The following is a 26,462-nucleotide window of genomic DNA, read 5'->3' as shown; positions in this document are numbered from 1 at the left end:
GCCTCCGGCTCCAGAGTCGAGGTCATGAAAGGCCTGGCCCCGTGCCCACTGTCCTGTAGCAGGTGCTTCGCTGAAGGAGCCAAAGGGAAGAGATGGAGGAGGTGAGCCAGCTGCCATGAGCTTGGCACGGGCCAAGGCCTGTGTGCTCGGGCAGCCCAGCGCTGCCAGCGAGTCTCAACATTGGAGTCACAAGTCATTTTTGAACAGCTGCTCCGCTCCCCCACCCCACCGCCCTGTCATCTGTCACTTTTCTTCCCGCTTCACCCGACTTGATAGGAAGGAGTCTCTGCCTTCTCCTCCATCCTCTCTTTCACTCTCAGGCTCTGGGAAAGCGCCCAGTCTTTCGGTCCCTGGACACCCAGCCCCATCTCACTTCCCCTCTTGGTTTCGCCCAAGTGAAAAGCAAAACTTTCTGAGCCCTGCGGTCTGGGAGCCGCGAGGGGCGGCGCGCGCGTGCGGGCGGGCAGGCGTGCAAGGGGCCGAGGCTGGAGAGGAAGCGGCGGTCCTGGCAAGGAGGAAGGAGCCTCCCCTCGGCTCGGCCCCCTGCCCGTTTCCCACCGCCTCCCGCGGCCTCCAGCGCCGCCGGCACGGGCGCAGCAGGCGGCACGATGCAGGGCGGGGGTCCCCGGGGCGCTCCGGTCTACGGCCGGAGCCACGGCGCAGGTAGGGCCGGGGAGTCACGAGGAGGGTGAACGCGGCCTGCCGAAATCCGGGCGTGGCTCGGGTTACAACTCTGGTCCAATGTGCCCTGGTGCAGGGGAGGGAAACCGAGGCAGGGAGCGGGGCGTGCAGGGTGAGGGCGGTCGCGTCTCCAGCTGCCACTGCAGCTCAGGTCCTAGCACGTTCCAGCCCGGTGACCACGGACGATCCGGGAGCGCAGTCAGCGGAGGGCGCGCCAGGTCGCTTCTTCCCAGCGCGTGTCGGGGTGGCCCGGCAGGCGTGGAGTGCGCCCGAGTGTGGGTCGGTTTCGGGGCTCCCTGCAGCCAGCCTCGGGTGGCTGGTGCAGACGCAGGGCGAGGTTGGGAGAGATGTGGAGAATTGCAGCCCGCACCTCCCGGGGGGCTGCTCGCCGCCCACTTCCGATTGTGGACTGTGACGCGCAGGGCAGCGCCGGCCGAACAGACAGACCCACTCCATTTCCTCTATCAGCCTGGGCCACCTACCAAATCCCGGTGATGACATCGAGTTAAGTGGGTGGCCACTTTTTAGCAAGGAAGAGACCTCAGCAACTCACTGTCAGAAAGCCGAGGAAATGAGCATGATGGTAGGACATGCCTCTAATACCAGCACTTGAGAGACTGAGACCGGAGGATTGCAGAGATTTTTCTAGGACAGCCTGGGCTACATGAGACACTATCTCAAAAACCAAAGTCAAAACAGAACAAAAACCAAGCATGGAGCCCTGCTTGAGACTGGGGCTTTGCAGTTAGGGCATGCAGTGGTGAAGGAGAGAAGGCAAGGGACTGAGGCGCTTCTTTTAGCCTCTGGAGCCTCTGTTTCCTCATCTGTGAAAGGGATACTAATCACCAGTCTCCCTGTCTCCTTAACTAGGTTGTGTGAAGACATTTTTGCAAATGGGAATTGGAAAACACAGGATTGGCGGTGGGGTGTGGGCTGAGAGTCTCTGTACCCCAGTCCTAGACTCCTGTCTCAGTTTCCTGTAAAATAGAGTGGATTTCCCTACATCCTCAGTAGGGTTGTTAAAGGGTTTAATGTAGTAGGGGAACGCGAAGCCCTTGGCCCAATGACTGAGATACACAGTAAGTTCTCAAAAATCTCTTAGTTCCCTAGGCTAGCCTTAAACTCACTGCATATCCCAGGCTGGCCTCCAACTTGCTATTCTCCTGCCTTGGCCTCCCAAGCGCTGGGATTACAGGTGTTCTCCACTACGCATGCATCCTTAATTATTGTTTTGACCATGCAAGACCTAAATAACTAGAGGTGATAAGGGAATGCCAGTGCGAGTTGGTTGGAGTCTGGATAACTGGATATTTTAAAAGACGTTTGGCATCTTTCGTGGAGACTACTGAGGTTCAGCCAGGACTCTGCCCACAGCAAAAAGAGCCCTGGATGAGAAACCTGCTTTCTGACTTGTCACCCCAATCCCAAGTTTTCTCTTTTGTTTACAAAAAAAAAAAAGAGAAAAGAAAACACTTGGGCTGTAATTACTGTCTTCTGCACCCAGAGTGTTGCCCTAGGATCAATGAAGCAGAGTGTCTGGAACTTGTAGGGCTGGTGCCAGCCTGCAGATGCCAGGCACCATGTTTACAGGGACTGCATGGGCCAGGCACTTGCTCCTGCCCTTCTATGGAGTCCTCCCCAAACCTGTGTGGGGCTGGTGTTGCAGTCCTCATCTTTGCTTCGGGTCAGCAAGGTTTGTGGTCATCCTGCCTGTTGCCCAGGTTGTCAAACAAGGACAGAGGGCTTATAACCCAGGTGCAGGTGTCTCTAGTCACTGGTTGAAGGGGTGGCATCAGGTGGAGCCGAGGTTAAGAGTAGACTATGTCAGGTCATAGGAAATAGTGTATCATATATCTCTATTTCTACCCTTTGTATCTATCATCTCTCTCTCTCTCATCTATCATCTGTCTGTTTACCTAGTTATCTACCTATATGCAGTCCTAGGGATTAAACTCAGGGCTTTGTGCATGCTAGCCAAGCACTCTGTCACTCAATCATACCTCTAGCCTACATTTTTCACAATTGTAGGTCCTAAGAAAATAAGAGTAAATCTCAGAAAGAACTTTGAAACACGCTAATTTGTTTGTGTGCTATAAGGTCCTATGATGTCTTTTTGCAGAAGAATAATGAGTTATGAAAGTTTCTCAAATAAAAAGGCATTAAACTTTGAAAGACTGTGTCATGAAATCTCAGCTCAAAACTCAAAGTAGCATTTAGTGAATGCTTTATTTTGACATTTGAACTTGCTGGAGGCAGGAGGGTGGCCTGTGAGGTGGAAGGTTTTGGTTGGACAGTCACTCTGCAGGGCTGGGCCCTAGGACATGGCTGCAGAGAGCTAGGTGCTATCTGAGGGGAGAGGAGGGGTTTCAGAGAGGAGAGCCAAGGCTGGGGCTGTGTTACAAAATTAGTTCCTAGTTCCTCCATTTCTGGTCGGTTTTGCCTTTTGTAGGAAGCACAGAAATGGGCACACTAGTAGAAGCCACCTCACATTAGAACCATGGACTGTCGGCAGAGCAGACAGCCTGCGGCCTCCATCCCTCTGTGCTTCTATGTTGTGCTCATTGATTCACATCTATTTCAAAGACGGGATGCACACCATTACTACTTTTATTAAGTGATGTAAGTGATACTTGCTCACTGCTCAAACATGAAGACATTTGGGTAGAAAACAAGCCAGCTTTTTGTGCTTATTAAAAGTCTTCATTAGAAATAATCTTTATTAATTTGTGTGTGTGTATGTGCATGTATGTGTGCACAGGTCCAAAGAGGTTAGAAGAAGGTACCAGATCCCATGGAGCTGGGAGTTACAGGGTGTTGAAAGCCACCTGATATGGGTGCTGGGAACTGAACTCAGGTCCTCTGGAAGATCAGCATATTCTCTTGACTGCTCAGGCATCTCTCCAGCCCCTAAAAACAATCTTAGCATTTTGATTGAAGAACCATTAGATATTCAGTTGTAGAGGCCAGGATTTTATTGTGGTTTCAAGTTTGATGTTAGACCTTTGGAGCAAAGAGATAGCAGTAACATAGACCTTAGCTGGGCCATGGTGGTGCACACTTTTGATCCTAGCACTTGGGAGGCAGAGGCAGGTGAATCTCTGAGTTTGAGGCCAGCCTGGTCTATAGAGCAAGTTCTATAGAACAGCCAGGGCTACAGAGAGTAACCCTGTTTCAAAAAACAGCAACAACAAAAGAAGAAGAAGAAGAAGAAGAAGAAGAAGAAGAAGAAGAAGAAGAAGAAGAAGAAGAAGAAGAAGAAGAAGAAGAAGAGAAGGAAGGAAGGAAGGAAGGAAGGAAGGAAGGAAGAAAGAAAGAAAGAAAGAAAGAAAGAAAGAAAGAAAGAAAGAAAGAAAGAAAAGACTAGCCATGTCAAGTATCTGAGAGTAAGAACAGGTGACATTTTAGGTTAGGACTATTAGATAAGAATTGGACTTGTTCTTTTATAACAACAACAACAACAACAACAACTGATATTGTATGCTCTGTTTTCATGCCACCCTGGCTACCCACATGCCTTGGGCAGCCACTCTGGGTTTGGAGCGGGTCTCTCCTGGCATGGCTGAGCCTCCTATGTTGGTCATTTGTCCCTTGGCATCCTTCAGTAAGGGTGGCTTTCTGCTCCGGGGAGTCATCTGCTGCTTGGGCTTGACTCTAAGGGCACTGTGGGGACAGCTCCTTGAATGGCTTCTGGACAGCCTCTGAGTCCTTTTTGATTCAGATGCTTTGAAGATTCAGAATCTACTTTCCCTTTCAGAGTCAGGGCCCTCCTGTTTCTCGTGGAGCACAGATTTTCACATTAAGCAGAAGAGGGGAGGGAGGAGGGCTGGGGCTGCCCGTGGATGAAATAATGGTATTTGGTTTGGGGAGGTGGTCGGGGCTCCCAAGAGTCTCTCTTCTTCTCCCTGCCTTTTCCTTTGGTGACTTACCTTTTGTCATAGCTCAGGAAATGGATAAGGCTTCCTCCAATCAGCAGTATCCCTGTTCACTGACAGCAGTAAATGGAATTCTCCAGTTCACTGCTGGATGGAGCTTTGAGTTATCAATTTGGGATATAACTCACTTGGTAAGGTGCTCACTGTACTTGCAATGAAGCCCTTTGTTTGATTCCTTATGTTTAAAACACTCTAGGTGGTGGGGGCACATCCTTAGCACTGGGGAGGCAGAGACATGAGGATCCCAGGTGCTCGCTGGCCAGGCAACCCAGATGAACTAGTGAGCTCCCTATTCAATGAGAGACTGTCTCAGAAAAGGCAGAATGTGAAGTGAATGTCACCTGCTTACCCCTGCACACACATGCATGGACATTTGCATTCACATCTCTGCATACATTCTGGTAGGTAAGACTTTGATGTCTCCATTTAACAAGTACAGCTGTGGTTAAGTGTGTGTGTGTGTGTGTGTGTGTGTGTGTGTGTGTGTGTGTGTGTGTGTCTTCTAAGTAAACCAAGCTGCTCTTAAACTCAAGATCTTCCTGACTCAGTCACCTGAGTGACTACAGTGTACTGAGTGAGTACAGGTGTGCTCCACTGTATACCACTTTAAGACCTATGTATCTGGAGACCCAATTAGGGGAGAAGCAACAGCCCTACTGCATGTGTTAAATGCATTAATGGGGACTGGAGAGATGGCTCCGCAGTTAAGAGCACTGGCTGCTCTCCCAGAGGTCCTGTGTTCGATTCCCAGCAACCACATGGTGGGTTCCCAACCATCTGTAGTGGGATCTGATATTCTCTCTGGCATAAAGGTATACATGCGCCGGGCGGTGGTGGCGCCTGCCTTTAGTCCCAGCACTCGGGAGGCAGAGCCAGGTGGATCTCTGCGAGTTCAAGGCCAGCCTGGGCTACAGAGTGAGTTCCAGGAAAGGCGCAAAGCTACACAGAGAAACCCTGTCTCGAAAAACCAAAAAAAAAAAAAAAAAAAAAAGGTATACATGCAGAGAGCATTTATATACATAAAATAAATAAATAAATATTTAAATGTGTTAATGATTAACTCTGAGTCACCAATAATGCATCAATATTGCATTAAGGAAAGAAATAAAGGCACTTCGCCTTGGAGTCATTTAGCTGAGAGTGAGTGCTTTATTTACTTCATGTTTCCTGTAGCTTTGTCCTCTGTTTTATGAGTCTGAATCTGTGCCTGCCTGGAGGCGGTCTTGTGAATCTGTGTCATCCCCCCCACCCCTAGTCTCCCTGGATGTCTGTCCCTAACAACCGGCTCTGCTCTGTGTTTATTGAACGGCACAGAAAGTATCACACGGGGAAGGAATGGGATACTTTACAGAAATCTTTAACAGTTTTTTACAAGGATCAAGTCTGATTCCAACTGACCCAGACAACAAACACTACTACAAGCATCATTGCTTATCAGTCAATATCCATAAATGGATATTCCTTTTAGAAGATTGCTTTCAACTTCTATATTTGCTGCTCTCAGCAAATGATACACTTGCATTATCTGGGTCATGGGCGTGGAAGAGTACATAACTTAAGATTATAGCTATGCATTAGCTTAGGTTGTAAAAGTTGATTACATGGGAAAAGGCAAGTCAGGTTGGTTGTTAAATTGTTCTCCTAAAATCAGATTAAACAAACAGGCTGAGTACACAGAAGGGCAGCAGTTTTAAGTTTTCCGTGACCTCAAGGTGTGTTACTAAACGGCAGCTGTGGGGTCCAGCAAAAGTTCCAGTCTCTTAAATGTAAGAGATGTTTTTATGATATTGTATTGCCACACCCTACATTGTCTAGTCCATGTCAAGTTCAAGTTCATGCCCGTTTCCAAGCCACATAGCCTTGTTCTTATCCTGAAAATGAGGGTACAATTCCACCTGTCCAGCTGCAGCATCTGCCTGTGATGGCAACACTCTTGTCTGTAGGTGGGTTTGAACTCCGAAAGATGCAGGTGAGCATGTACATTCTTGAAGGGAGGGGCTGTCTTCTCTGAGGATTCCTCAGTTGTCCAAGCATTGAGAGCTGTGACAGTGGGGATCAGCAAACCTGGCTCCTTATTCCACAAAAGAGGAAAGTGGGCATTGGCACAGAGTGGGCCTGGGATAAAGCTCGGTGACAGAGTATTAACCTAATATATATGGAATCTTAGGTCCTATCGGCACTGCCTAACAAGCAAACCAAGAAAGAAAACAGAAAGACTTAGAATTTTTTTTTTTTCGACAGGGTCTCACTATGCAGCCCTGGTTGCCCTGAACTTGCTTTGTAGATCAGGCGGGCCTTGAACTCACGAGATCTGCCTGCTTCTGCCCTCAAATGCTGAGATTAAAGGCATGTACCACCCCTGCAGGGCAAGATATAGATTCTTTTGTTGTTTTGTTTTTATTTTTGTTTTTTTGAGACAGAGTTTCTCTGTGTAGCCCTGGCTGTCCTGGAATGCTCTCTGTAGACCAGGCTGGCCTCGAACTCACAGAGATCTGCCTGCCTTTGCCTCCCAAGTGCTGGGATTAAAGGTGTGCACTACCACCGCCCAACCAAGGCATAGGTTCTTAATTTCTACTTTTGTATAGTTTGTCAACTGAAGAAGCTGTATGTGGTGACTCATACCAGTTATCCCAGCACTTGGATTGGAAGGCTGGCGTAGGAGGATTGTGAGTTTAAGGCCAATCTGCACTACAGAATGGGACCCCGTCTAAAAAAACCTAACCATGCCCAAATTGAAGGATATATTGGTTCATTCATTCATCATTCAACCCTTTTTCATCATTCGTCATCATCATTCATTTATTTATTGAATGTCTAGTTGACTTATAATCTGAACAGAATTAAACTCACAGATTTGAAGGTATCAACTTGCAGCTTCATTTAGAGCAGTAGTTTTCAACCTCTGGGTCTTGACACTTCTGGATTAAAAATAAAACCCATCTACTCTGCTCATTGTCCTATCCATCCATTCACAAATCAGGTGTGTGTGTGTGTGTGTGTGTGATTGTGTGTGTGTGTGGCCTTTGTAATTAAAGCATCTAACATAAGTAGTGATGGAGAGGAAGAAGACCTTCCAGTGATCAGCTAGGGAAAAGAACAGAGATAAATTTGGTTTCTCATACCTTAAATTCACTGGAAACTTAGGATCATGAAAGCTGCTTTGTGGGCACAAATCCTCTGAAGAATAATCTTGCACATTTTGCTCTTGTTAATATTTCTCTAGTGCTTTGTATCGTAGCCAGGTGGAGTGTAAGGAGAAAAGTGTGGCCTGCTGTGCGTGGGGCCTGGACAATGCCTGTTCAGTTTAAACAGTAGTTGAAGGGTTTAAATTACCTTGTTTCTATTAACTATTAATCTTGTTGTTTTACTTTGTCTCATTATAGAATTCTCCCCGAAAGACAATAATTTTCCGGTGCCTTCCTCTCTCTGTATTCGTGTCTGTGTTCAGGGATACTCACTTGGCTCCTGTTGCCACAAAGGTGTGTCTAAACTGTGGCTCTTGTGCGTCATGCAGCCAAGGACAGCCATGAAAACACTGTAGGTTTTTTGGAGGAGGGAAAGTGTTTCAATGGTGTGTCAGGTGTGAACATTTTAGATGACAATATTATGTCACAAGGTCACAGATTGGAGGTACCTGGTACATACCATACTATGCATAGTAGGCTGTTTAAAGATGGAGCACACTGTCGCTGAGGACTGTCCATCTAGGGGGAGATTTAAACAAGCCTGGTGTTCTTTGCAAGATTCTTAGGTGAGCCTTCTATGAGCTGTCCCCCAAATACCAGAAGCTGCCCTCTGGCTCCCTTATTGTTTGTTTACTGCGATACCAGAAGGTCAGAGGCTCCTTCCTCTTGGGTCCATCTTGGCAGGAGAGAAGATAAAGGCATGTCCAGCTCTCTCTCTCTCTCTCTCTCTCTCTCTCTCTCTCTCTCTCTCTCTCTCTCTCTCTCTGTGTGTGTGTGTGTGTGTGTGTGTGTGTGTGTGTATGCATGCACATGTGCGTTTGGATGTGTGTGCTTGTGCATGTGCGTGGAGCCCAAAGAAGGATGTTGGATTCTCTCTATCATGCTTATTCATTTGGACATTGTCCCCCCCCCGCCCCCCCGCTAGACTGGCAGCCAGCAAGCTCCAGGAATCCTCCTCTCTCTGTGCCCCTCTGTGATGGGGTTTCAGACACATGTGGGATCATGCTGTTGTTGCGTGTGTGCTAGGGATGGAAATTCAGGTTCTATTTTGTATATAACAAGTGCTCTTAACTGCTGAACCATTTCATCAGCCCCCCACCCGCCATCCCCACACCGTGTTACTTTTTTGACATTGTAACAAGATGTTATCATCTCCAAAGGCTGGAGAACCACATAACTGTGTTTAAAAATCCCATAATTTCTTAGGTTGGCCTGCATTCATAGCCATTCTGGGGTGCATGCTTGACTTAAACAGTCATTTCAACTGGAAAATGAACATGTTCTGCCATTTTAACCTAATAGCTCTATTTTCTGGATGTTGTGAGTTGGGATAATTTAAGTATATTCTTTCATATATGTGTTGCGTGCAAATGCTTAAGACGCTTGACATGACAAAGGGTTCTGAGGAAACAAAATGGAGTTACTTCTCCTCTGGCCAACTTTGGAATGGATTGGTGTTGACTTTGCTTTTCAGACTTTGTTTCCTTTGTTAGGGAGTAAAGGGTATTTCCCCTGACAATTCCTTTAGTTCATGGGGTACCCTTTATGTACATTGTATGTTTAAGATCAATCAGAGTGGCAACAATTTCTAAAGGAGCAGTGTGAGTGTTTCAGAAGAGAAAAAGCACATTATCATGATTTTAATGGGGGGAACATGGGGATGCAGAGCACAGGAAGGTGGGGCAGAGCACGCACCCCAAGCCGGCTCTTGAACTGCCAGCCCTCAAGCACCTCTGTCCCATCTCCCATCAGAGTGATTATCACAAGACATCAAAGTTCCTGAATTACAGGGCAAGCGTGGCTTAGCAGAGAGTACAGAGGACAACAGAGGGCACATACTACTCAACCATCTTCCAAGTCCTTGGATGCCAGTTTTGCAGCCTAAAGCCCTGCAGGGCTGGAGTGTGAGCTGGGCCTGGCACTGTGCCTTTTAAGGTATATAAACAGATGCCATGACTGCTCCATGGTATGGTGAAGGGGAAGGTTTTTATTGTAGATATGAGGGAGAGAGCAGCCAGAGGCATCTGGAAGATTCCAGAGCAGAAAGAGAAAGATGGGGATTCAACATGACCAGCAGAGAGATAGGGAAGATGAGAAAGAGAGAGAGAGAGAGAGAGAGAGAGAGAGAGAGACAGAGAGAGAGAGAGAGAGAGAGAGAGAGAGACAGAGACAGAGACAGAGACAAAGAGGCAGAGAGAGACAGAGAGGAGAGAGACAGTGACAGAGAGAGACAGTGACAGAGAGAGACAGAGAAACAGAGAGAGACAGAGAGGAGGGGGAGACAGAGAGAGACACAGAGAGAGACAGAGGCAAAGAGAGAGACAAAGAGAGACAGACAGAGAGAGGAGAGAGAGACCGAGAGACAGAGAGAAGGGGAGACAGAGATAGAGAGAGAGGAGAGGGAGACTGAGAGGGAGCAAACAGAGCGCAGGCAACAGAGGGAGCACGGTAGGAATAGCAGAGTTATACCAGGGCTATATGGGAATGAGTAGCTGGGGGAGGGAGCCCACGAGCTGGAGAAGTTTCGGGTAGGGAAGGAGGTGAGAAGAGCCAGTGATACTTATGATATCAGTACTTGTGATACTGAGGGAGCCCGGAGGCCAGCATGTGCTTTGGTGTGCTAACAGGCACCACAGATAGCCATTTGTCCCTTCTGCCGGTGACAAGGGAAATGGCTCCTCTGGCAGAGGGGAACTGGCTTCACAAACTCCGGAGGAACGCTGACTTTTGTCCAGCCACTAGAATTTGGGGAAATGGAGCTTCCTTTGGACCTGACAGAGAGCAGCCAGCCGCAACAGTCATATGAAGAATTCCTGGGCTAGTGGCATGCCATGTCACCTTTGCAAGTCCCTGCTGCAGGTGGTGATGGTGCGGGTTGGTGTGGAGCTAGGTGATCACACATACCAAGGACTGTGAGGGCTGCAGGACCTGTGAGGTGCAGTCTGCCCTGGCCACGTGAAGGACATCCCAGAACCATCAGGTCTTTGGGTTTTTCCTGGGCTGAATTTTGGTTTGGACTTTGAGTAACTTTCATCTCTGTGCAGTGGAGTCTGTCTGAAGCCCTCTCCACTAGGACACCCTGTTTGGTTTCCTCATGTGACTCTCACAGTTGGCTTCTCCTGGCAGAACGTTCTTGCACATACAACTTCATACCTACAGAGGGCGCCCTGACCCTAAAGAAGGCCTATCAGCTTGTCAAGAATTTTTTTGAGCCGTTAGGCTATAGGATGAAAATAAGCACACTTTGAAGGAACCTACCAGAACCATTACTGAATGCTCCCAGCCCAGCCCTGGGATGGAGCCGTGCTGCCTCTGCCTCTCTGTAGAACTCCACCGGCTCTGTAATTTTTGGAACTGGTGCATGCGAGCTGTTACCACCTCTGTCGCGCTGGTGACAGGACAGCCCACTTGGCCCCTGCTCAGGGTGTTCCTTCCGCATTGTCAAAGGCCCCTCAGTGCCGAGAAGGCCTGCTTGCTTCCTGGAACCCCACAGGAGCCATAGTCAAAGGGCTTTTTGTTTCAGCCACAGAAAACCCACAGGAAATGCCAGCTTCAGAGCGGCTGTGCATTCTCATGGTCTCTGCAGATCTGGCCCCCACCCACCCCCGTAAGGCATCAACTAGCGCACAGACAAACAGACTGAACAGTGGTCATTTCAGGCGTCCAGGGGACTTTCTGTCCAAGTTCTCCTAGCAATGAAAGGAAAGAACCCTAGCTGCCTTGTGCTTCCGATGGGATGGTCATGGCATTTGCACAGAGCTGGCCTCATAGTAGGCGCCCGGTTAGACTACTGAGGAGGGATGTCTAGATTCCAAGTCTCCACCAGCCCCGTCACTCCCTAGCTGCATGGGTGGGGATGAGCCGTTTGATTCTCTCCCTCTGTCTGTGGGCTGAGCATGGCATGCCTGCTTCCTAGGACTGTCACAGGGGTGACAGGAGACAATATACGACAACTGTCACACAGTAGAGGTGGGCTGCAGTCGGAGACTTTGCCAGTGAGGTCCCACGTGAGGGGGCTGGTGGTCCCAGCAACTGGCATTCTAATTCCTCAGCCTAACACCCTCTTCTGAGGGGCAACTTTTGGGGTTTGGCCAATAGTCCCTAGAGAGCAGCAGTGGTATGTCAACACGGGGAAGGTGACATTGCTGGTTCAGCTGGCCTCGCCTTCTGGAGGGTGCACCTGGGGAGCTTGCTGTGGTCCCAGTTGGATCATTGCGTTTGCTCTTCTGCCGTCTGATTGCCCGCCCTGGCTAGCTTCCGTGACTCTCCGGGGGTCCTGAGGCTGTTTTAAGGCTCAAACAGGAAAATGTCTGGGATGGTTAATATTAGATGGTGACTTGGTGGCAACTAGAATCACTGAGGAGAAGAGACAAGCCTGTAGGCGTTGTTTAGGTTCTGAAATTGTGGGAAGACTTCCCCCTACCCATGGACAACACCATTCGTGGGCTGGGGTCCCAGACTGCACGGATAGGAGACATCGGGCTGAGCATCACCAACATTCATCTCCCGCGGCTTCCTGACTGTGGATGCGTGTGACCTGTTGTCTTATTAAGCTCCTGTCACCATGCTTTGCCTCCTTGGATGTTCTGTGCTTGCCCTAGTTCACTGTACCTGTCAACTTGACACAGTCTAGAGTCACCTGAGAAGACGGTCTCCATAAGAGGGATTGCCTAACCCGGATTGGCTGTGGCATGCCTGCTGAGGATTGACGTAATTGTTAATTGATGTGGGAGGGCCCAGCCCACTGCAGGAGGCATCATTCCCTAGACAGATGGCCTGGGCTGTATAAGACGGTTAGCTGAGCATGAGCCGGTGAACCAGGCAGCAAGTAGCCACTTTCCGCCATGATTTCTGCTCCAAGTTTCTGATTGAGTTCCTGTTCCAACTTCCCTCAGTGATGGGCTGTGAGCTGAAATCTGAAATAAACCCTTTCTTCCCCTAGGTTGCTTTTGGCCAGGGTATTTTTATCACAGCGACAGAAGGAAAACTGGGGCACTGACCTTACAGCCCTTCAGTTTCATCTCACCAATGGTCTGAGTTAAACCTAACCTTCCCCTCTCCTCCCCTCATCTCCCTCCCCGCTCCCTGCACCTAATGATAGTTTCAGAAGGGAGAATAATGGCCCCAAAGACGCTTATGTCCAAATCCCTGGCATCTGCATAGGTTCCCCCACATGGCTGGAAGGGTAGACGTGGTTAAGTTTAAGACTTAAGTTGTTGGATGTGTCTCAGATCACCTGGTTTACTGAAGTAATTGTGGGTGTTTATAAAGGACAGGAGGAGTCGAGAGTAAAGGTTAGGGATTTTAAGATGCTAAACTGTGGGTTTTGAGGACGAAGGGACCACAGCAGAGAGGTTCCAGAAGCTGTTAGATTGTCCCCAGAGGCTCCCAGGAGGAGGATTGTACACTCCAACCCAGGGCCAGCACAAACTTGCCCTCTCTCAAGTTGTTTCTTGTCAGGGTTTTGGTCACAGCAATGGGAACAGCTGCTTCATAACTTCACCCAAGGCCACACAGAGCCATCTCCCTTCAGCCTGTCTTCTCCCAAAGGCGCTTCTTGATAGGCTAATTGTGGCAACTCTGGCTGCAGAAGCCCTTTCTTCTGCGAAGGAGATGGCAAGCCCTCTCCTGCGAGCCTGTCTGGGCATCTCTGACACGCCCAACCACAACAGATTCCCCAGGTGCCTGGATGCCAGGAGAATGTCAAGTGTGATTTTTACTTCCCCAAGGAAGTTTGCAGACCTCAGATTGCCAGACTCCTGGAACATCATGGGGCTACTGCTAGTGGCACACCCCCCTTGAACTCCAGACATGAAGCCTTCAGTTTCTAGAGAGGGGAAGAGTCTGTGTAGGTGAGGAGCTGCAGGCCCCACCTCCCTTGTCTGAATGCCAGTTTCTTCAGCGCCAACCAAGGTACGACTTATGCTTTGGAACCAACATTAAGCATTCTGTTTGCTCAGTCCAAGGTCATCACCGCCTATAATCCTTGAGCTTTTCATGTGCTCCAAAGCCCAAGACGACGAGTCACTCTTGGGTCTTATAGAATGTCTGCCATCTTGTGTCCTGTGACTTCCGCACTCCATCAGTCTCTCCAGGGGAAGGTTTAAAGACTGGGCTAACAAGGAGAGACAGATGGAATGCTTGGAGAACGATGGCACATTCTAGAGCTAATCTGATTAAAGGGCATGGAATCTTTTCCCTAGCACACAAATAAAATATGACAATCAGTGTCAGCCGAGATACCTTCAGCTAGTTTTTAGCCTTGTTATTTGGTTTAGCATCTTTTAGCAACTCCCAGCATGTTGCTGAGGGAACTGAGAGAAGCAGCGATATCCAGGAAGGGGCTGCCCATCCCCTGTGCCCTTCCGACATGCTCTGCTCACAGGTGTGGGCCTCTGACGTTAAATCCCCAGAGGTGAAGCCAGGCATCTGGCTCCAATGAAGGAATGAAGGTTATTCCCACTCATTGTCTTAGGAGGTCTGTAACCCCTGGAGTCTGGAGACACCAGGGCTGCTTAGGACGGGAGGCTGCAGCCACAGAGAAGTCTCAGGAAGACATTCGTTGTTCACCCTGAGAATAGCTTCCTTGAGGTGGATTGATAGACAACACTGTATGTGGCCGAGAGGATGGCTCAGTGGATAATGTACAAGTGTGAAGATCAGAGTTCAGACCCTAATCTCATCACACCTGCAACCCAGTGCTGGGGGAAGGAGACAGGTAATCTCCAGGGAAGGCTGGCTAACTAGATGAGTGAACGTGGGGTTCAGCAGGAGAACCTGTCTCAGTAAGTAAAGCTGAACATGATCCAGGAAGACACGGACATCAACCTCTAACCTTCACGTGTGTGAGTACACACATGCATGTGTAGCCACACACACATATGAATGTGCATACATGGACACATGTCACACATGCAAGTTTACCTGGACCCCACATGTTTTCATGCACACATGCCATACACATGCATACATCCGATGAGTTGGGGTTGTTTGTATACCCATGAAATCATCACCACCATCACACCCATTTCCTCTCTGAGTTTCCCCTGACCCTTTTACTGTTGTTGCTGTTGTGTTAATTCCTTTATGTTTATTTGTGGAGAGAATGCATGTGCATAGTTGTGCATGCCATAGCATGTGTGTGGAGGTCAAAGGACAGCTTTGTGGAATCGATTTTCTCCTTCTGCCTTTATGTGGGTTCCAAGGATTGGACCCAGGTTGTCAGGCTTGCTCAGCAAGCCCCTTTGCCTGCGAAGCCAGCTCGCTGGCCCTGTTAGTACTTTTATCGTTTGGTGCACACATGTCACAAAATCTACCCTCTGAGGAAACTTTAAGTTTATGGTTAGTGTTGTCAAATATATATATATATATATATATATATATATATATATATATATATATATATATATATATATATTTATATACACACACACACACACATATAATCGATTAATTGATAGTGGTTCTGCTTGTTAGTTTATAAGCCTTACTGTGATTTTTAGACATGAACTCCCATCGTGCTTCTTGTAAATACTGGTTGGGATGGATCTATAAGTTGTTTAATAACAATTTCACTTCCAGCACTCACTCCTGTGTGAATATGGGTGGGGCACGTTTCCTAGTGGTATGAGAGATGATTCCAGAGTCACAGGATGTTACTGGGACACATCGGTGTTTTCTCATATTCTCCTGCTAAGGAGAAAGTCTCGGCTTCATGACAAAACTCTTGTTGTTGTTGTTGCACATTGTGTAGTCTTTGTTACATTCTGAAGTGATGGATGGTTGTCCTTTCCCACTGATGGTTCTGTGTGTGTGTGTGTGTGTGTGTGTGTGTGTGTGTGTGTGTGTGTGCAAGAGTGCACATGCACACGCCCGTGCTGATGCACTCATCTGTGTGTGCTCATGTAGAGACCAATGATTGACTGTGGACGTCCTCTCCTATGACTCTCCACCTTACTTTTTGACCTCATGTCTCTCTAAACCTTGTTTCAGCTAGACCAGCTGGCCATTGGGGTCTGGAGTTCCACCCACCTCTGCCTTCCCACACAGTGCTACAGGAATGAACTGTGTGTGGGGCTTTCACATGAGTGTAGGGGGTCCGAAGTCAGGTCTTCATATTTTTGCAGTAAGCACATTACCCATCCAACCATCTCCCTGGCTCCATACCATGAAAACTATTCTATGTGATATATTTAAACAGAGGGAGCCCATTTAAACAAAGGGGTTGAAAATACTGTTAGAGGTGACGCGCAGCTGTAAGAAGTGCTCTGACATGGCCTGGGGCAACTGATGCTCAGGACATGGCTCTGCTTTGCCCTCAAGAGACAGGCCATTGATCCAAGTGCTGCCCTTTGGAAAGGACAGCTGCTCACCCTGCTCCATGTAGCAGCCTTTGGTCTCTGAGGACAGCACTCAGGTGCCCCCGAGAGTCTTTCTTCTTCAGGATACAACCTTCCAGTTCCTTCCCAGGTACCACATGTGATACCCTGCATGGGGGCCCGAGACTCTTCTCTCTCATGACAGCTCCCTGTTGGTCATTGTAGCAGGTGCCATCTTTTCTTCCATCAGGGAGACGAGTGGAGAGAGGGGAGCTGGGGGTCTGGGGAGACATAGGAGCGGCCCAGAAGAATCACAGCAAGGCAGGCACCTGGGAAATTGGGACAGGAGCAACAGGCAGAGGTCAGAGCATCATGTCCTTAGATGCCTCTTTCTCCTCGCATAGGATAAAAGCTATGAGCAAAAGGAAGGCAAGATGTTCTCACTGGGAGGCGGTGGGGAAGGGTCAGGTTGGAAAGTTGGTCCGGTGTCATTGAGGTTTGCCCTCTGCATCTGGCACTTTCTCATGACCAAAATAGTTCCATTGACTAAAGGAGAAGTTGTATATCCAAGGCTGTGGTCCTTCAATTACACAAAGGTAAAATATTGTGTGTCTTTCATTAGCTATTATTCCATACAGTCAGTGATATATGACTGCTATCTGCCCCGTGCTGTACCTTTCACCGTTGTTAGCCTAAATGCTTTACTATAACTTTCCAAAGAGGCTTGTCTTGACTTTGACCATGACCTTGGGTCACTGTCTGGTGTTAGGACCTCCCTACCCACAGGAGCCATGAAGAAAGCCTATAGTTGTAGTGCCTGGACATAAAGCATAATGGCTTGTCCTGTCCAAGCCACACAGATGGTGTCACCCAGCACAGACAGCCTTGTAGACAGGGATGAGTTTCCAACTATATCTTTATAATAAAGATCGCTTCTGAGCCCCAAAAGGTGCGAGGTGTCCCACCTCATCAACAGGCAAGCAGTCACTTCTGTGGCAAATGCCAGCTGGAGGGCTCTGAGCCAATTTAGTTGAATTTTTCGAAACAAAATTTCACTCTGCTGCCCAGGTGGCTTGGCACCTCTTCTACATAGCTCAGGCTGGCCTCCACCTGGGGATCCTCCTGCCTCAGCCTCCCAAGTGCTGAGATTACAAGCCATCCAGTTTCAATTGTCGCCTTGCCCCTGCCCACCTGGGCTGAGGTCTCTGTCCCCAGCACTGTCCCCTCAGATGCCAGTTGCTGCCCTAACTATGGTATCTATATGCTGACTAAGCTTCTATAAGGTGGGACTCCCCAAATTCCCTCACTGGGGTCAAATAATTTGCATCAGTGGCTCACAGAATCCTGGGAGACATCACTTAAATTTAATCATTTGTAATGGTAATTGAAAGGAAGAAGAAGTGCCCAGGGTGAGATGTGTGGGGAGTACGGACCTTTCTTGCTCTCTCAGAGGGTCACCCTCTAGGAACCTCTGTGTCCTTTAGGGTTTTCACAGAGACCTCATTTCACAAAATGGCTGAAGCATGCACGGTGTATAGAAGCGATGGAGTCGGGGTGGGGAGACAGCTCATTGGGAAAAGCACTTACTTTTGACCACAGTTCAGTTCCGGAGAATCTAAGTTCTGGGTAGACATGATGGTTTACCTATAATCCAGCATTAGGAAGGCAGAAATAGGGATCCCCAGGGCAAGCTGGCTACCCAGACTGGCTGAATTGGCAAGCTCTGGGTTCAGTGAGAGATTCTGCCCCAATATATAAGGTGGCAAGCTATAGAAGGCATTCATCATCAGCCTCAAGCTTCCTTATGCACGTGCACATATGTGTGCTCACACACGTGTTTCTCTCTCTCTCTCTCTCTCTCTCTCTCTCTCTCTCTCTCTCTCACACACACACACACACACACACACACACACACACACACACACACACGCACGCACACACACATGAAGCGTGATCATGTACAAAGAGTTAGACCAGTGCTCTCAGAGTGACTAGGACACTCAGTGAGGCTGTCTGCCAGCCCCTTCCTGGCTTCTCTGTGCATCATTCCTTCTGAGTTTGGGACAGGACCCTTCTGAAATGAGGGTCTTGTGACCTATGACCAGGTAAGATAGGTCAGAGAATCTCCTATGGCCGACTCTACGACGCAGAGGCAGGGGAAGGTTATAGTGTATTTTTAGTTCCTGTGACCCACCTTGAGGAGCAAAACTCCCAACTTTGATGACCTGCCTCAGAGAGATGAAGGGGCAGGTGAAGTGTGTGTGTGTGTGTGTGTGTGTGTGTGTGTGTGTGTGTGTGTGTGTAGGAGTCTGCTTTCTGAGGCTGCTGAGGCCCCAAGTGCTCCAGTGTGACGATAAAAGGCCGCCCTTTACCCCCTTTCCTCTGAAGCTATTTCCAGCTTGCTTCAGGAGCTCAGAAGGACAGGAAGATTCTCCATTTGACCTTCTTTTTGTTACAGTCACTTAGGAAATAGCAAGGACTGTGGGAGTTATGAGCCAGGAACGTGAGCCAAATCCGTGTATATCAAGATGTCTATGCTTGAAGCCGCTTTGAATTTTGCCCTGTGGACCTGGAGCTTTCTGGAGTTGTGTGGCTTCACTGATTCCCTCTGGAGTTAGGGTTCACCTGGGTACCTCAGGGTCGACCTTTGTATTCATTTTTTTCCTCGTTGCTTGACAAATTGCTTCCAGTTGAAGGAAGAAGGAAGGAAGGCACACACCACTGTGCTCAGTGCTCTCTCTCTCTCTCTCTCTCTCTCTCTCTCTCTCTCTCTCTCTCTCCTGTCTGTCTCTGTCACTGTCTCTGTCTTTCTCTCTGTCTCTGTCTGTCTGTCTGTCTATCTGTGTGTCTCTTTCTCTGTATTGGGGATCTGAACTCAGGTCCTCTTGCTTGTGTGGCACACACTTTATAGGCACAGTCATCTCCCAGCTTCTGTTTGTTTCTTTTGTAGCCCAGGCTGGCCTCGAACTCATTGAAAGCCTCCGGCCTCAGTTTCCCACGTGCTGAGATTGCAGTTATGCACCACCCCCAGCTGTCCCCATTTCTCTTGCTGAAATGAGCATACTTCTCAATTCTCAGTCCTCATGGCCCTGGTTTCTCAGAGCCCACCGGGTGTAAGTCTGTGGTTGTGGCTGTGAGTTCTGCTCATGATGGACCATGATTTGTTTATAACTGGAGAACTGGAGAATCACTTGGTCCCCGGTGAGGTGGCCTAAGGTTTGGGATGCCTCGCCTAGGACATCTTCCCAGACAAGGAGTGAAGTAGAGACCGGAGGAGAAGGTAAGGATGCCCAAGGAAAAGGTAGTAAGGAAATGACCTGCACCTTGAGAGAACAGTAGGTGGCTGACCAGACAAGAACCAAGGATAGCCTGCCTCAGTCTTGGCTGTCGTGGCTTTCTTTGCAGTGGACGTGAAATCTACATTCTGCCCGGGATGACATAAGCCTTGGGTGCAAATACTGCACTCCGTCTTCCCTAGCCAACCAAGGAAGAATAAGTCCCCACATCCATACAGCTGGTTTTAACTCTGCCGTCAGTCAAAGGCTGCTCTGTGTGGCCCCAACTCAGGATGGTGTTTGAGGTGGTAGGCTGTCAAGGGCACTTGACAGTTTCATTGACCTTTCAAGCTTTTGCTAGCCCTGGGCTACTCACAGGCACAGCCTGGGCTGCTCCTCTGGCTTGTATTAACTAAGCAGTCTCAGGCTTACTTTGTGGAAAGGCTAGTGTTCTATGGATCTCGGCTGTCTCTGTGAGGACTCACCTCCGCTCCCAGTTCCCCAGCTCGGTGTCTACCCCCACACGACCTCATTTGGGGACATGGACTCCTTTGAAGTGATGGGTTTTCTCTCCCTATCTTTTTACGTCTTGGCCTTCTGTGTCTCCTAAGTTGAGTTACCACGCTCCCTTTCAACCCAAAGATCACTTTCTTCAACAGAGATGAAGACCGAGAATTCAAGCTGGCTGATTCTGCCCTGCCTTCTCTATGGTCTAACCCCATTGCCCTAGATAAAGGACTTTTTTGTCTGTCTGACTGTCTTTCTTGGCCTGGTCTGTCCTCTGTCTGTCTGTTTTAAGTACAGCTATTGCTGGCCTGATATATATTGAGCAGAATCTCGTTCTGGCCTTTCGCCATCTTGACAGTTTTCTTGCTCCATGATCCCCATGGTAGTTCTGGTTGCTGTGGTTGAGTTCACAAAAGGCAGCTTGGGGGAGGGTTTTTTTTCCTCACAGCCACAGAGCATGATCTGTCAGGATGGGGAGTGCTGGGCAGTGGGAGCAGCTCTTGGCTGTGGCTGCAGAAGTCGGGGGGTTGCTTGCTCACATCTGGGCAGATCAGGAAGAGAGGGGAATGTCCATGCTCAGCTCAATTTCTCCTCTTTGCCTCTTTATTCAGTCCAGGCTCCCAGCCCATGAGCTGCTGCTGCCCCCATTCAGGTTCAGCCATCTCCCCACAGTCAGTCCTCCCTGGGAACACTCTCATGGACGTTCAAGGTGTGCCTCAGTAGGTATGAATCCAGCCAAGTTGATTCGAGGATTAACAATCACCCTGAGTTGGGTTCCTGTGACCACAGATGTGAACTTGAGTCTATTCCAGTAATGATGTGTGTAACAACTCCCGATTTCTGCCCTCAGCCTCCGTGGCCGTGCTACCCGGGCAGATGAGAAACACACGGGCTCAACTCCTACTGCGCTGTGCTTGGCTCAGCTTGATCTGGTCACTTTCTCCAGAAGTTTCCTTTTCCCCCACATTATTAGTCCTGTGAGGCTGTCAGATTATGTCTGATGTCCTTGACCTAGAAGGACAGTTTGCTAGGGAGGGGCAGTTCATTAGGATCCTCTGCTTGAAACTGAACATGCTTGAACACGTTTTCAAATTCCGAGGATTCTTTCTATGCAGGCACCCTACTGCTGGAGCGCTCTCTCTCTCTCTCTCTCTCTCTCTCTCTCTCTCTCTCCCCCTCTCTCCTTCCCTCCCTCCCTCCCCCCCCCTCTGCCTCTGCACCTCAGTTTTTCTTCATATTTAAATGGGACAGGACAAAAGGCCACGCACTGTGAACTGTCAAGTGCTCTGGAAATGAACATTTTCACCAGGGCTCCTGTAAGATGGACAGCTATTTCTTTCTTTCTCCCTTCTGCTCCCATCCCCCCTCCCTTTCCCCATCTCCTTCAATATCTTACAATGTAATCTTGGCCTGCTTCAAACTCACAATCCTCCTGCCTCAAGCCCATGGGGCAGCTGTGATTACAGATGTGTGCCACACAACACCTGGCTTCAGGTTTTTCTAGTCTTTGGCTGTCTGCTTACTGTGAGAGGCTGGACTAGTCTATGCACTCAGCTACCATTTCATTTAGCAGCCCACCTCCTGAGGACCATCTGAGAATCTGCAGATGTAAGAATCGGCCGCACAGACTCCTTTGCAGTCCAGTGCCAGCTATGGGAGTGAGAATTGACTCCAGACTCCTTATATCCCAGAACAGGGACCGTTGCATGCAGGGTAGAGTTGATTAGGTGAACTGTCCTTCTAGGATCCAGCCCGCTGTGACTCTGGACAATGTCTGAGCTCCAACAGACTGCTATGATCTTGATTTAACTCCAGGGCGGCCATGGCTTTCACCCCATTAGGTTTTCAGGAGGGCCAAGCGACATGTGTTAATGTAGACCCTATTTGTTGCTTGATAGGTGCATACATGGGTTTCTGCACCGTTTGTATCCATCAGGCTTTGAATGTTCTCAGACCTTTTGTGTTCTGAGCTTTTTACTCCCCCGCCCCCCCCATCATATCTATATGACTGTGATGGAAGGGCCTGAGTAATGCAGGTAGTAACTGGGTTATTTCTGTAATAATATTTGCTCCAGAAGCCTTTGGGCTGCCCATCTTAGGCAGGCACACCAGTGAAACTTTTCATTTCCGTAGCACTTGACAGTTTACAGTGTGTCTCTCCTTGTACTGCCCCATCTAAACATGAAGAAAAGCCGGGGCACATGGGAACTACTGATATTCTGCCTGCCTAGTTACCAGGCTGTGAGCAGCCTGTAATTGTGGCCTCCGATCTCTGTGGTGCACTGGAGACTGTTGGTCCACAGAGGACCCATCCCTGTGCTGAGTCCTGTGAGGAAGGCAGCTTTACTGCTCCATGGCCGGGAATGCAGCTTCTGCCGAGGAGCACAGTTCAGTAAACCTGTGCAGGTACTGACAGAACCTGACAAGACAAACCTGCCAGAACTAACCCTGAGATGAGCCTTCCCCATGGGTCTAGGAAAGATGTAGCATCCCTGAGTCCTTCTGCGTCCACCCAGTCCCTGTTCCCATCCAAACATCCCTCCCCTCCGCTGTCACCAGGGGCTCTCTTGGAGGCAGGAAAGGTTTAATCCTTTCTGGTTCTCTCCCAAGATAAGCTGGGTAATTGAAAATGTGCCCAGGAGTATAATCTCCAAATTGGTGGATTTAAAACAAAGCTGATTAGAGGCTTCCAACTGTAAGGGTAGGAACAGAAAATCTTTCTTTAAAAGATGCTATTGATAACGGAGAGCTGAGAACCTTGGTGGGCTGCACACAGCCGGTGTGGACTCAGTGCAAAGAATATGATCGGGGCTGGGGAGACAGTGTAGTTGGTTAGAGTGCGAGCACAAAGACTCGAGTTATCTCCCCAGAACCCACGTATAAAAAAGTTGTGTATGGTGGTGTGCACCTGTAATCCCAGCGCCAAGAGTTGGAGATAGAGGATCCCTGGCCAGCAAGCCTAGCCTACTTGTCAACTTCCAGGGCAATGACAGATGTTTAAAATAAAAAAGATGGTCAGCACCCGAGGAACAGCAGCCAAGGTTGTCCGACTTCCATACGCACATGTCTATGTATACACACATGTGAATCTGAACACACACGATGGCCGTGGCACAGGGTGGGAGAGGTGACTGGGCCTCAGGTCGCCTCCATTGCCTCCACTCCCAGCAGCTGCCTCTGTTCTCTCCCAGCATGGAGTCAGGACATACGTGTCTCTCTTTAGAATACCTCCTCTGTCCCACCAGGGCTCCAGCTGGGATCAGAGGTGCAGAGAGAGGTCTCAGGAAGGCAGACTGGAGGAAGATTTCAAATAAGAAAAGCACCATTGTCTGAAGACAGAAGACTCACAGAGCATGCTGACCAGCATGGAGCTGGACACAGGAAGTTCAAAGAAGATGAATTTGTGGTTTGTACCTTGGGAACCAGAGGAAGGTGGTGAGAGCCAGCACAGCAGGCAGAGAACTCTCTGCACCATGGAGTCATGCCTCACCATTGCATTTGAAGCTTGCTTTCATAAAATCATCTACACACTGGGGAAGGCAGTGTGGACAAGCAGATCTCTAGGGGGAGATGAATTTACGATCCCCACATCTTTCTAATGATCTCCCAAGACAGTTAGTAGAATTAGCTTTCCCTAGATGAGTAAATCAAGGTTGGGAGAAGAGGTCTTTTGTGAGGGGTTAGGGCTGGTTTAAGCCAGTTTGACTTTAGAACTCTGGATGACATTGTTCTGTCTTCTGGAAGTCTAGGGTGCTCAATCTTTTGTCCTCATGGAGAGTTGATGGTTGTGACCATTTCCCACTAGAGACCTGGATTACACAGAGCAAGGCAGTGTGAGCCCATTGGATGCTGCTTTTCTTCCCGGCTCACTGACCTCTGCCCTAAGGCTCATTCCCTTCCTGGGAGGCATAGCCTTGCACTGTTCAGGCACTTGTCCTTTTGATTTTCAACCTGCCAGGTCAGCTGGCATCATTCAGGTCTGCACCTGGATGTGATATCTGCACACAAACCACCAACATATTCTGAATCCCAGCCCTCGGGGAGCAGCCAGCAGCTCTGGATCTCTGCCCACTCTGGCAGATGGCCCTGATCTGAGAGTTTATGTAATATCTGTCTGATGGCAGTGACTGCAAGAGACACTGGCATCTCATTTAAATAATTTTACCATCATAAACCACGCTGCTTTGGTACCGAAGCTTGCAGAAAGAGCTGGGTGGAGATGTTTGTGTTTTCCACAATGTGGAAACAGACGGTTGTATCCAAGGCCCTCTTCAGATGTTTAGACACCAAAGCATCCTCACACACCCACTCCAAGAGTAAAATTTACTGCTTTCTTCAAGATCCCATCATATGGAAGCATCATAAAGACAAGAAGAACCAAGATTTCTTAGCAACTGATGTGCACGGTTTAAATGTAAATGAGTTCTTGAAGAATTTACTCTTAAACATCTTGAGTACTCCTGCTGTCTCTTTCCTTAGGTATTTATCCACTGAAACAAACTCTTCATTTTCAAGTAGCAAGCAGGTTAACTGAAATCCAGCCCCCTGCCTCAGTATTGTCATTTCCAAAAGCTAATGGTGTTCAAATCAGACAGAACGGAGCCATTCTGTCTAGTGAGTGTGTTCTCTCAACATGTGGAAGAACATGGAAGTTAAGCATTGACTGGTAGTTATCCCAGATACTTGGGAGGCTGAGGCAGGAGGATTGTAAGTTCGAGGCTTGTCTGGGCTATAGAGCAAGTTCAGCTTGAGCAATTTATGAGACTTTGTCTCAAAATTTACAAAAGGTGAAGAGGGTCTATGTACGTGGGTCAGTGGTAGAGTGTTTGCCTAGCACACAGGAAGCCCTGAGTTCTATGCTCAACTGTGCAAAATCAACACAGCAACAAAAACATCAATAAAATGCAGATGTCAAAGCATACATGGTGTTTCAATATCAGTGAGACTAGAGAAGGTAAAAATTTTTTTTGTTACATTTACTTGCGTGCATGCCTGCACATGCCATGGCAGGCCCGTTAGATTCAGTTCTCTCCATGTTTGTCCCAGGGATCGAACTCAGGTTGTCAGACTTGGCAACAAGCACCTTTACTCACTGAGCCATCTCGGTGGCCCAACACTAGAGAAGTTTTCGAGAAGAATCAAGAGGTTGTGTGTTTACTGCTGTAGTTGGCATTGTGAACCTAGGAGAGTGGGGCCTAAAAATGAGTCGGACTAAAGTCTCATGCAGTAGCCAACTTTATTCAGAGCATCAGGCACAACTCTGAGGGTTAAGAAGCATCACCTGAGTAAAGTGTACAATCACAAGGGCAAGCCACACATGGCAAAAACATGCTTTTCCATAGAGGCATATGAATAATAACAGCTGAAGTCAACTCACTCCTATCTGCTCCACCTGGGAGGGGCATGAAAACACATTCTAAGAACAATTCTCTGCTCCGAAGAATCTTCGGTCACAAGACTTGTCTTGCTTTCTTGGACTTTTCCTACAAGCACTCAGAATTCTAGAACAACTCCATTTTTGGACTGTGTTCCCACAGTTGTAAAGGACAATTAATTGTATCACATTTCATCTCAGATGGCAGCCACAGCTCCCATGCTAGGCAAGCTGCTACCACCCAGGACTGTACAGATGCCACCCTCGGCCGGTCATCACACAGTGCCGATTCCTTCCCCTGCCCTCACGTGCCTGCACCAGGACCCAGAGCTGGCATGAGGAAAAAGCACCGAACCCCCCCCCCCCCTTCCTGGCAGGACCATACGATGCTGTTGTCATATCATCTTTTGGGTCAGACATTAAGATCGGCATAAGCCTTTGATGTGGGCTCACATCCTGAGTATTATGAAAATGAGGTACAAAGTAAGGTTTTGCTTGAAGGGCGCTCCAGCCTCCAGGGAAGAATTTCCATGTGCCACGTGGATAATTTGGAATCATTTTGTTAATAAACACATCTCCAAGTTGGCATGCAAAGTGGGGCATTTAGAGAGCCCTGGAAATGAGCTCCTGCCGAAAATGTGGCATTAAAAAGGGAACTAAGAACTTTGCAGATAACTCGTGCGAAGGCTCCCTTTGTTATGTTGGATTCAGGAGCGTGCTACTCTTTGCTGCACAAACATATGGCCAGAAACCCAAGTTGCTGAGTTGTTTTGAGATAAGAGCAACAGAGAGTGCTCCTTCTGGTTCATCCATATTTCATTAGGGCAGCAGTTAAAAGATTCATTAGAGACACCCATCTGTAGCCCGCAGCATTCTTGAGGGGGTTCAGATGGAGGCTGGATTTTCTGAGTAGCACTTTACATGCACAGAAAAAGACAACCATTTATGAGAATTAATAGCTCAGCAGAGAGAGGCTGCCTGGTAAATACTGGAGTGTACCTGTGTTGGTGTGAAAAGCAGCACTCACTTCAAAAGGAATAGAAGAGTTTATTCTGAACTCAGTGTGTGTGACCATGGCCAGGGAACATGGATTTGGGTTGCCCTGAGGGATGTGTTCTGCTGTGGAAGAGGTTACAGGAGTTTTTATAGTCATACAACTATACCCCTCTCCCAAAATTATACATCAAGGT

At 48.5% G+C, this 26,462-nt stretch overlaps 1 protein-coding gene across 3 annotated transcripts in view; it reads left to right on the top strand.

Moving 5' to 3' along the window:
• Positions 1-431: 431 nt before the first annotated feature.
• The window catches only part of Disc1 (DISC1 scaffold protein), a 213,547-nt gene continuing 187,516 nt past the window's right edge, over positions 432-26,462 (top strand). The window contains exon 1 of one of the 3 annotated variants that reach the window (XM_052728610.1): positions 432-663. In XM_052728610.1, coding sequence (XP_052584570.1) covers positions 609-663 — 55 coding nt within the window. In that variant the 5' untranslated portion in view covers positions 432-608. The remainder of the gene's footprint in view (positions 664-26,462) is intronic. The other 2 variants (XM_052728609.1, XM_052728611.1) reach the window with 2 other exon arrangements.

Source organism: Peromyscus californicus, unplaced genomic scaffold, assembly GCF_007827085.1.
Source record: "Peromyscus californicus insignis strain IS unplaced genomic scaffold, ASM782708v3 Scaffold_8__1_contigs__length_139910024, whole genome shotgun sequence".
In the NCBI taxonomy this organism is placed as follows: Eukaryota; Metazoa; Chordata; class Mammalia; order Rodentia; family Cricetidae; genus Peromyscus; species Peromyscus californicus.
This window is presented reverse-complemented; position numbering and strand designations above follow the sequence as displayed.